At 42.0% G+C, this 11,697-nt stretch overlaps 1 protein-coding gene across 1 annotated transcript; it reads right to left on the bottom strand.

Annotated features, from left to right (window-relative positions):
• Nucleotides 1-19: 19 nt before the first annotated feature.
• Nucleotides 20-11,382, bottom strand: f13a1b (coagulation factor XIII, A1 polypeptide b). Its single transcript, XM_080519228.1, has 15 exons — nucleotides 11,289-11,382; nucleotides 8,615-8,856; nucleotides 8,244-8,432; nucleotides 7,831-8,079; nucleotides 7,622-7,740; nucleotides 7,436-7,543; nucleotides 6,904-7,078; nucleotides 6,663-6,801; nucleotides 5,701-5,804; nucleotides 4,925-5,013; nucleotides 4,626-4,779; nucleotides 3,317-3,592; nucleotides 2,335-2,495; nucleotides 2,074-2,210; nucleotides 20-1,400 (listed from the first exon to the last, which is right to left on the bottom strand). Exons 2-15 carry the CDS (start codon nucleotides 8,799-8,801, stop codon nucleotides 1,259-1,261), a joined length of 2,229 nt encoding a protein of 742 aa, XP_080375354.1. The 5' UTR covers nucleotides 8,802-8,856; nucleotides 11,289-11,382; the 3' UTR covers nucleotides 20-1,258.
• Between the last annotated feature and the right edge of the window lie 315 nt (nucleotides 11,383-11,697).

Genomic DNA, 11,697 nt, shown 5'->3' with positions numbered 1-11,697 from the left:
TTCAGAGGCCTCAGACTTTATAGACATTCTGTTTAATATTCGCTTTTAATTTCAGTAGGACGGACTAATTGAGATAAAGTACAAGTTAACCGTCGTTCTGCTCTTTGATTCAATAATTTGAAAACATTTGTTCTGTATTGTTTGTTTTTTTTCTTTTTACAATGAATGAAATAAAGTAAATATTAAGACTAAATATGACTAAAAAGAAATAACTCGTTAAATTAAAGAATAAAGGGATATAAATAGAACAAAATCAATTCAATTCTAATTATATGACATAATGGTCTAAAAGACTAATAAAACAACAAAAAAGGCTGAACATTTCAGGAAATAGGATTAAATCAAAGGCTGTAAACTGAAATAATAAAAAAAAACATTAATTCTAATTCTATTCTAATATTTGTTGACTGAGAAAAAAAAAACAAAAAAAACTCCTATTAAGAAAACCTATAAACTATGTGTTCTCTACATATTTATCAAGTTTCTTAGTCTTTTTATTTGGACTTTTAAGAGTCATTACAAAGGTTCTGTGTTATGTAGATTACATTTAATAGATTACTAGATTAAATTACCTGGATGAATGTTTTGGGAAAAGAAAATCCATAAACCGAAAATAAATGAGGAAAAACATAGTCATTTTTACACACCAAACAAAATGTTGCTATGATGGATTAACTTTTATTATAGCTGAATAATATAATGTTGAGTCGTCAATGCAGAGCTGAATAACAGGTTTGCACACAAGAGGATGTCGTCAGTAATTATTTATTTGGTTGATGATTGCCTTTATTTCCCTACAAAATAAGACGAGGCGAAAGGAACACATTGGTATTGGCCATCGAGTATAAAACACGGTGATGATTACATATTTCATACTTTTTATGTCAATATATCAAAAATGTCCACAAAGAAAAGTTAAAATAAACAATCCAAATACAGATCCCTAGATCATTTTAGTCTTTTATTTTAGCCCTTTTAAAACACTTTTAATATCTCATTTTGGCTGAAAGAAGAGCGAGAACTTCTTCAAAATGAAGCTACGTTAACATTTATTCATTTTGGAGGTAAAAAGTCAATTTATTTGTTCTTGATAATGTCTGTAGAAGAACATGAGCAGGGATTTCAAGCGACAGCCGTTCCCTACAGCTAAACGCTAAAGCGACACGTGTCCCACACCTACAGGCGTACGCCCACATCACAGGCCGGTACGTGGGCCCGAATATGGGTTCCGCTGTGTCGGGAGGTGGTGCGGAGTTCCTCAGGGCGTGACGGTGAGCGCCGCCTGGCCGGACACCTGCCTGAGGGTGGCACAGTCCAGCGTGGCGATGACCCGGGTCTTGCCAGGCCTCTGCGGGGTGAAGAACTCGGACCAGGTCAGGGAGGAGCCTCCAGGGATCACGCTGAAACACACCAAACCGCCTTTGGTTAAAAAATGTATTAATTAATTAAAGATGCAAGCAGCGTTGGCCGGGATCTCGCTCAAGCCCGTCGAGGTGGCCCCGATCCTCTAGAGACTGATAAGTTCGAAGTTGTTTTTTTTTAATGACTTTTATTTTGAAAAAATGGCATCAAAACCAGCTAATTAGCTAGTGATTCGTGACCGCAGCGCCCCCATTAGGCCACCTACCAAATTTCAGCTCAATCGGACAATGTTTATTAGCATGCTAACGGGCATGCTAGGCCTATCCGATCCACCTGAAAATCTCAGCGCGATACTTCCCCCCGGTGCCCCCGAGCCGGATTGCACAATCACGGGTGTCAAATTACACAGCAGTGTGAGGAGCAGGCACTCTGAAATCAGAGTGAGAGCCCACGGAGTTTAATTCCAATAGTTTGGAAACAAGTGCTCTGAATCCATACTTATTGGGCAAGTCTCTGGATAAAAAATACCATTATTTTGTAGGAACTTTTGTCCTCTTTCAGTCTGTGTGGGATTGGAAGCAGTCAGAGGTAAACTTTGGACACCAGGGGCCGTTCGCGAGGTCCCTAATAAATAAATAAAATTAAAAATCCTCCACCCTGAACAATGAACTTGGCGGATGTGTGGCGGGGGAGGGGCGCCTCCGTCCTCACCTGAAGTACTTGAGCCTGGGCGTCATGAGCCCCGGTCCCTCCATGCGGATGTAGACGGCCTCCAGGGCGAAGCTGAACGGGTTGGTGAACTGAACGGTCGCCACCATCTCCTCGCTCACCTTGTCGGCGCCAGAAACCTGAGAGGAGCCCAGTGGAGGCGAAAACACAACATATTGAGTCGTTTGGTTGACGTCGGACACGGCCGCAAACCAGACGACCACGTCGGGGAAGTTTCAAGTTGAGGAAGGCGTCTTCAAGGACCTGGACCGTGAGCGTGGGACTGCGCAAGGCCACGACTTTCATGGCGGTGATGATCTGGCCGGTCTCCCTGATCTTCCCCGTGGCGATGAAGTGGAGGTTGGCCTGCTCCACCAGGTGCTTCAGGTAGCGCTTCGACTCCACCGTGATCAACTCCTTCACCGCTGCAGAGGCACACAAAGTCAATACGGATCAATAAAACTGCGCTGGGCTTTTTATCGTAAAGGAAATATAAGACCAATATTTTGCTTTTAGACTCATATTGACAGAATTGACATATTGTTAGAATAAGATTACTTCGCCACATGTTTTTAATACGTTATTGGTCATCCCTTCTTTGTTTAATGATTCAAAAATATATATAATAATATATGCGTGTGTCTGTAATTATATGATTTGTAATCAGTATTATTAAACCCACCCCATACCAAATTGTTTAATTATTACACATATTATATATTTTTCAATATAACATATACATTTTATAATATTGTTACTATTGTCATAATAATAATAATAGTTACTAGTAATAATTATGTAATCCAATACTAAATTGTTAAATTCTTACATTTATTATATATATTTTTAAATATAACACATGTTATAATGATGTTATTTTTTTAATAATAATAATAATAATAATAATAATAATAATAATATAATCCCATCTTAAATTGTTAAATTATTACATTTATTATATATTTTAAAAAATAACATACTATTTTTATTATTATTATTGACATATTTAATAATACTATCGGTAATTATGACATAATGATAGCAATCATATTTATATAATTATATTAATAATTATTATTTAAATCCAATCCCAAATTGTTAAATTCGCATTTATTTCATTATAATAAATAATAAAATAAATATGTGAATTCCCTCATCAGCAAGTTGTATGTTCTTCAGTTGTTTTATTGTGAAAGGGAAATAAGAACGTAGTAATGGTGAAAGCAGGCAGTCGTCCTCCACTCACTCTTGTTGGGGCCGATTTCGACGGTGGGGTCCCTGAAGAGGAACTCGGCGGTGGAGACTCCGGTGTAGTACACCACCGTGCCGCTGACGTACACGTCCACCGTGCGCTGCTCGTCACTGCGGTTCACGAACTCCAGGTTCATCTCGAAGTCGTCGCCCACGCTGATCTCCAGGGTGGGCAGGATCAGGTCCACGTCCGCCGCTTCAGGGTTCGCCTTCTCCCGCAGGCAGCCGTACTCCTCCGCCTTCTCCAGGACGGTCCGCTCCTCGGTGGTGCCTGGTACCGTCACACAGTAGCATGGTACCGTCAGATACTAGCATGGTACCGTCAGACAGTAGCATGGTACCATCAGACAGTAGCATGGTACCGTCAGACAGTATCATGATACCGTCAGATACTAGTATGGTACCATCAGACAGTAGCATGGTACCGTCAGATACTAGCATGGTACCGTCTCTCAGTAGCATGGTACCGTCACTCAGTAGTATGGTACCGTCTCTCAGTAGCATGGTACCGTCAGTCAATATTATGGTACCGTCAGACAGTAGTATGGTACCGTCACTCAGTAGCATGGTACCATCAGACAGTAGCATGGTACCGTCAGTCAATATTATGGTACCGTCAGACAGTAGTATGGTACCGTCACTCAGTAGCATGGTACCATCAGACAGTAGCATAGTACCGTCAGATACTAGCATGGTACCGTCACACAGTAGCATGGTACCGTCAGATACTAGTATGGTACCGTCAGACAGAAGCATGGTATCGTCACTCAGCATCATGGTACCGTCAGACAGTATCATGGTACCGTCAGATACTAGTATGGTACCGTCACTCAGTAGCATGGTACTGTCAGTCAATATTATGGTATCTGACGGTACCATGCTACTGAGTGATGGTACCGTCACATACTAATATGGTACCGTCACTCAGTAGCATGGTACCGTCAGATACTAGCATGGCACAGTCACTCAGTAGCATGGTACTGTCAGTCAATATTATGGTACCGTCAGACAGTAGCATGGTACCGTCAGACAGTAGCATGGTACCCAGATGTCATATGCAGCCGCATTGAAAGAAAACAGTCCATAAATCCTTGTAATCTGACGAGAAAAACATTTTAAATAGCCGCTTTGTTCTTTCACGCAATGTCAAGGATTATGTTGGATTTTTGTTTTTATTTTGACGGATTTCGTTTAAAACTGTTCTATCATTTATTTTTTTTATTTTTTTCGTTTGTGTGTTTTTCTGTTGCTGCAGGACAAAGAAGAAGAAGAAGAAAAAAAAGTGCTTTGATGTGGTGGCCGACCTTCGGAGAACTTGTATTGATCGGTGATGTCGCGGCGAGTCATCGCTCCCGGAGTCTTGGTCAGAATCAGGCGGCCCACGTGAGCGCGGTTCACTTTGACCGGGTCCATTGTTCCGTCTTTGCTCCGGGAATAAAACACCACGTCGCTGTTAACCTGGGGGGGGGGGGGGGGGGGGGGATGAAGAAGAAGAAATGTGACCTGAAGTGATCTGGCAACAATTCCAATGCCTTCAGTTTCTCCGTCGTCCACGAAGAAGAAAAGGAAAGTTTCTCGAAGAAGTGAAACAGAAAACTCTCACCTCCGCAAACACAAAGGCCGCGTCGAACGGGAAACAGATCTGTCCGTGTTTGATGGCCTGGACCGACGCTGGACCACATCGGTACATCCCTTAATGACGGAAGAGGAAAAAATAACAGAAGCAAATAAAAAAGTGTTGAAAAACGACAGAATGGCTGAAAACGATGCAGTGAGCATGCCGGGCCAGGAGTCGGCGCTGTTTGTAATGAAACCACACACACACACACACACACACACACACACACACACACACACACACACACACACACACACACACACACACACACACACACACACACACACACACACACACACACACACACACACACACACACACACACGGGTGAAGAAAAAAATACGTTACAAAACAAAAACAATGTGAGAACACGGCTGTTCGATGGGTTGTTATTGCAGTGACTGTCAAAATAAAAGTACTAAGTTGAAGGAGAATATGGACTGACGCGATGGAGGCCGCCATGTTTGTTATTGTCCATCTACTGAGCATGTGCAGAGGAACGATTTACTACACGAAGCAGATTCAGTGTTTTCCTAATAGTTTTACGCCCGTTACCATGGAAACAATCGAAGCGTTTTCAAATAAAAACAACCTCCCGAGCACCTTTATTGTGTGAATCGACGCCCAAAAATGCGACAAAAGTTTTTTTTTTCCACTTGAAGAATCAACCTGATTGTTTTGTTGCATTTGTTTATTTCCTGGTGAATAAACACCGAATGGAGGATCAGTTATAAAGCCGTGATGGTGGAGGCGTGTTTCACCGTCGCTGGTCTCCTGTGGAGTCGCGTCCACAATCTGCCAGCCGCCAAAACCAGGAGGAAGGTCCGGCCTGGACATGAAGCACTCGTTCCAGCAGTGGTAGTTCCTGGTTACAAACAAACAAACAAACAAACAAACAAACAAATAGAAAAAAATTAACAATGCAACACAATGCAACTTCCTCGTTTTGAATGAAAAGGAGAGACGATCATTCAACATTCTAAATATTTACAGATATTTTTAAGCATTCTATGTGCAGTATTTACAATATACACAAAATTTAAAAAAATAAAAAAGATAGATAACCGTCATTTTCATGTTTGCTAAAAGCAAATATCTAACATCTCATATTATTTATATTTAAATCTAATTTTCATACTTTTTTTTAACATTGCCGATTTTATGTGTTTCTTGAATATGGTATATAATAATTATTATTATATTATATAATAATAATTTCTTGAATACCTCCTGACTTCTTTCTGACGTGAAAATTAAATCCTTAACAACATGTCTGTTTTATATATTAGGTTTATTTTTTAATTAATTTAGTTTGGGTTTTTAATTATCCACTAAGTTCTTACATCTTCAGAACAGGGATGAGAGAAAGGTGCATTATCTTTTTATTTTTTTCCATCATATTTAATAATAAAAAATATATAATTTTTAAATTTCATATATGTAAAACAGAATTTTTTTTTTTTATATATTTTTTACATTTAATTATTTTCTTATATAATATTTATATTATTATTTGAATAAATATGAAACACACACATATGTATAAAACAGACATGTTATCCTTAAGAAGGACTTTTTTTGTCTGAATTAATTTAGTTTAATATAAAAAAAAACCCCGGTTGACGCTCAGTTGGGTCGTTTACAAGAAGTGCTCTGACGGTTTAAAAGGCTAAACGTGTGTGAGGACAGTGCTTGTTGACGGACAGAAAGGAGGACGTCCCACCAGATGGAGTCGCGGGTGCGGTTGCGGTCAATCCTGCCGTTGTCGTCCAGGATTATGTCCATCTTCAGGTTCCCGTCGTTGTCGTGAGCAGAGTAGTAGTTCGTGATGACCCGGGACGGGATGCCCAGACAGCGAAGGACTAGGGGAAAAAAACAAAAAACTAAACCGTGAGATCGCCGATGATTTAAAACTACGGAGGACGTGTATAATTTCAACGGTCTCCGTGGAGACGAGAGCTCACAGGTGTTGAAGACGGCGGCGTAGACCCAGCACTGGGCGTAGCAGACGGGCATCCTGCTGCTGGCGTAGGTCAGCAGGATCTCCGTGCTGCCGGTCCAGGAAGTGGGCGCCACGCCGTAGGTGTAGTCGCCGCTCCAGTTGCCCACCAGGACGCCTTCGTCGTCGCGGGAGTTCAGCTGGACGAGGAAAAGACGCGTTGGACGACTTCACCGCGAAACGCAAAGCTTCGGATCTTTTGGTTGACGTTTTTTTTTCTTCCGCCCTGATGTTTGCTTTACTGTGATTATTTTTAGAAATGCGTCCTCTTACGCCATCATGTTCTCCCGGGGTGGACGTGGTACTTTTATTTTGACAGTCAACCGTAATAACAATCCAACTTGGGCGTCTGTCCACTTGTGGATCTTTAGAGGTTGTATAGCGCATGTGTGATTTAATTACAAAAAACAAACCAACCGACTCGTAGCCTAGCATGCTAACGCTCTCATTAAGATTGCTGAGTCATTGTTAAAAGCGATGAGTCACTGCTTGCTCACCATGGCGGAAGCCTTCCTGGTCACCTTGACGGGGTCTCCTCTGTTGGTGATGGGCATCTCAGACCGGTCCATGATGTACAGACACGCATCCAGGACGCCGTAGTTGAACTGGACGACAGAAAGTCTTTGCTGGGACTCGATTTCCTGGGTACGTTTCTAAAAAAAAAATGTCTGCTTTCCCGTTACCTGCCCGTAGTTCCAGTCTCTCTCGGCGATGTCGTCGTAGGCGCCGTGATAGATGATCCCGACCTCGTTCATCACGCACTCGTCCTTCTCCTCTTCGTCCTCCAGGAACACAGCATCGTCTGGGGTGGAAGACGGAACGTCAGGCCCAACGGCCCAAGAACCGGAACGCCAGACCAAAAAATTTCACCAAATAAAAAGGAGGCGGAAACCTTTGGCCCAGGGATTGAACAGGACGTAGAGGTCTCGGCTGCTTTCCCGTTTGGTCCTGCGAACTCCGAAGGGCGTCAGCACGGCCACGTACATGTGGTACTTCCCCACAATGCAGTCCGCCTTCGGAGTGACGCCCATGGTGACCACGTTGTCCGAGGTGCTGACGACGCGTCCGTCCCAGGAGCTCTGGCGGTCCTTGGTGGGGAAGACCGGGACGTAGGTGCCTTTGCTGTACTGAGGACTGGAACCTGAGTCGACCACGAGTATTGGTTCGGAGAAAGTACAACCACCGCCGTCAGTAGTCACACTATCGCGACTATGGCTTTTCCACATGCTGCAATACCACTTTTCCCCCCCAAAGATGGCGCAGTGAGTAACTACAATCAGCGGAAACAGTGGACAGTGGACTCACCGATGACGAACTCCAGAGCGAATTTGTCCTCAGTCGGCTTGTACGCCCGGTTGAAGGTGACCTTGACCTGGAACTCCTGGCCCCGGCGGACGATGAGGAAGTCGGACTGGAAAAAGGTGGTGTGGTGCTCCGTCCTGTTCGTCTCTTCAGGCCTCTTCATCATGTCCACGTCCCAAATGTCCAGAAATTCTACGTCAACAGAGAAAACAGGACTGAGGACAGGATCGCGGCAGATTTGTAACCGGTAACCTCTTGGGGGAGCTGTCAGGGGGTTCCTGGGAAGTTTTTGATTTTCATTGTTAGATTTCACCATCCATCCATCCATCCATCCATCCATCCATCCGTCTATCCATCCATCCGTCTGTCCTCACCAGTCATAGGTGGAAACCCTCTCGGGCCGGGTGCACCGAAGTACTCGACTTCTGGGAAGTCCGTGGTCTCAGAGTTGGAGCTGTCGATGGGCACCGTGCTGCGGCCCCGGTTGGTCACCTTCGGGGGCCGCCCGGCGGGGGGTGGGGGAGGAGCAGAGGGGGCCACGGGGGCACTTTGGTTGGACATGATGGCAGCTAAAAAGAAACTGGGGACGGGCGGGGCGGGTTGATTCCCTGCAGGACTGAGAGATTGACGAGATGGCAGATTATGAAAATCACACACAGTGTTGTCTTTGTAAACAATAAACAATGCTTCAATTCCCATCATGACATCATCAAGACAAAATAAATTCAAGCTGCAAGCAATCACCGCCGATTTAAATATTGATAAATCCTTAAAAAAAAAATTTGATTTTACTTTTATTTTGAAAAATTTGGAGGGCTTTTATTTTGAAAGCCAACCAAGCTCTCATCCAGTTCATTCCTATAAACTGTGGGGGCCGTTTTAGTGGTTCAAGGTGGCGCTATAGAGCACATTTTGACTCTCTGGGGGTTGATTTTCACGATTTCTTAAATGTTCGCTGGTTTTGCTGAACGAGCTACATTTGCCTAAATTTGGGCTCAATGACGCATCAAGAGAAGAAAAAAGAATAATAAGAAATATTACAATGACAACAAGGTGTTTGGATTCTGGGCTCGGTCACGAATGATGAAACTCAGTCTTGAGTCTTGAGTCCACATGTTCTTGTCTCTTGATTTAATCAGAGATAGAATGAAAGAAAACAAGTCGTAAACAGAAAACAAAAGCCGTCGTGACGAACAACAGCCGCTTGACATGTGGTTTCCATGTGTCGCTGCTCTTGATTTAACTAAATAACTTGATCTGAACAAAGACTGGGAGGAAAGCCTTTCAGCGGAGTTGAGCCCAGTAATCTGAATAACCCATAACCTGTGACAGACGAGCATCTGGATTAAGGTGGATCCGATATGTACTTTAAGTTGCGTAATTGGGGTTTTAAGCGGAGTGTTTCTGGCGTTTCCTGGACACACTTCGGGGCGGAGGTGAAGACAAGAGGCCTCACTGTGCCACAGGAAGTGCCACGCCCACATTATGTAATCGCCCGCTCAGGTGTGTGCGGTCGACCCGACGCCGTCTATAAACGCCTGCTGGGTGTTTTTTTGACGGTTAAATCCGCCGCGATTGCGTAATGTCTCGCGAGTCGCGCTGGACACTGAGCGTCTTTGTTTACACGCCACCGTGCTGTATTTAAATATACATGTTCACGGGTGCAATGTTTACACAGCTCTGGTTCCTTTGGTTCATTTTGTCTGAAATAAACAATAATGACCAACAAATAGTAAAAGATGTAGACGATAATGTGGCACAGAAGACACCTAAAACATGTGTTTGTGTTGCTACTATTCATATTCAGGGTAAATCCTTGTTGCAAACTGAACATAGAAAATGTATTATTTAATCATCTAATAAAATTTTAAACAAGAAAAAAAACCCTGATTTTTAGGACTTAAAATTTTAATTTCGATCTACATGTTTGTAAGTAACGTTTATTCCTCAGAAAATACTTGTTCTGTATTGATAAACAGTGTTTTACTTACAGTTCATACAAATAAATGGAATGAAATTATAGAAATAAAAACGAAATGCAGTTAAAACTTCTTTACAATTTATGGAAGAGTTGTTTCAAAAACAGCAATTAAAGTATCATTGAGCACATTTTAGACAATTTAACAGTACTTGAGTACTAATTTCCATTATTTATACAATTTACACAATACTCTTTTTCAAATGTGCACTTTTGCAGCCAATAAGTTAATAACTGTTTAAACTCGTTTTGACTCAAACGTCTGTGGTGGGTGTTTAGAATAAATACAGTATTTTACACTTTTTCTTGAGTATTTCTTTCAAAAATATTTGTAATTTCTTAAGTGTAAAAAAAGTAGCTTTTTTTTTTTAAATTTATTGTTGGAAAAGTTGCACACATTTCAAACCTTCATTGCAATTATGAACAGTTTTCTACTAGATTTTTAAGTTTCACCCCTTTTTTCTCACCATTTTTCAAACAATTTGTACTTGTTTTTTCCTTTCAAGCTCGAGTTTAACTTTTTTTTCCCATTTAAAAGATTTTTTTTCCATTTAGAAAAAGCCAGAATTGTATTTTTCAAGGTGTTTTAGCAATTTTTTTGAGTCATTGTGCTTTTCTTAGAGCCCTTTAAAAAAATAAAACAGTTTCTCTTGTGAGAATTTGAATAAACTTCAAATAAAATGCCCCTTGACATTTTATTTTATCGAGCTTCATGGAACCACGACAAAAGCTCAAAACTTGAGAAACTTGCTGCTATTAAGTATTTGGCTTCACTTTGAATTTCGATAAATCAGATTACAGAAATTACTCATTATGCCGGGAACCTCCGATTTCTAATTTTTCACGAAGGAAAACAGAATATTGTGAAGTTTTGAACGACGCAACCAAATGAAAACCAAACGTGTCCTTCGTGTTGCACAAGAGCCACACAAACTAGTAAACAAGTCTCAGATGGAACAGCGGAACCATTTACATCTGGAAGTTGTGAACAAACTGCGATAAACAGCAACGGTTTTTACGCCGACGATATGACTTTTTGCATTTGTTTAAAAAAAAAAAGGTAAACTCACCTCGGCTCAGAGTTCAGAAACAGCTGCTGGTGACTGGAGTCGGTCGGCTGCTGCTCCGAACGCAACCCTGCTGATGCTGCTTTTATACGCCTCAGTGTGTGTGTGTGTGTGTGTGTGTGTGTGTGTGTGTGTGTGTGTGTCTTGAGTCCAACTTGGGAACAGGATGTGGAATCTACCATCTGGGTCCCAGCCCCCCCGCCGGGCAGATAAAAGTCCGTCTCCACATATTTGCCATCACACTTTACACTCACCTGCACTTTTAACCCTTCATGTGAGCGACTATCAAAGTTATTTCAGGAAACAACTCTTCTCTTTCTTTCGCAGAGAAAGAGAGAGTGTTTTCTAAATCCACCACCACGTTGTTCCTTTTTTTCCACCGTTGCATCAGATGTTGGTTTGAGAAACTGTC

The sequence above is a fragment of the Blennius ocellaris genome (assembly GCF_963422515.1).
Source record: "Blennius ocellaris genome assembly, chromosome: 23".
NCBI lineage: Eukaryota > Metazoa > Chordata > Actinopteri > Blenniiformes > Blenniidae > Blennius > Blennius ocellaris.
This window is presented reverse-complemented; position numbering and strand designations above follow the sequence as displayed.

Excerpts from the sequence above, each read along its gene's own strand:
- f13a1b (XM_080519228.1), bottom strand. The coding sequence starts at position 8,801 with ATGTCCAACCAAAGTGCCCCCGTGGCCCCCTCTGCTCCTCCCCCACCC. Across the intron at positions 7,544-7,621 it reads GAGACTGGAACTACGGGCAG|TTCAACTACGGCGTCCTGGA; the intron begins GTAACGGGAAAG and ends TCTGTCGTCCAG. Across the intron at positions 4,780-4,924 it reads CGGCCTTTGTGTTTGCGGAG|GTTAACAGCGACGTGGTGTT; the intron begins GTGAGAGTTTTC and ends CCCCCCCCCCAG.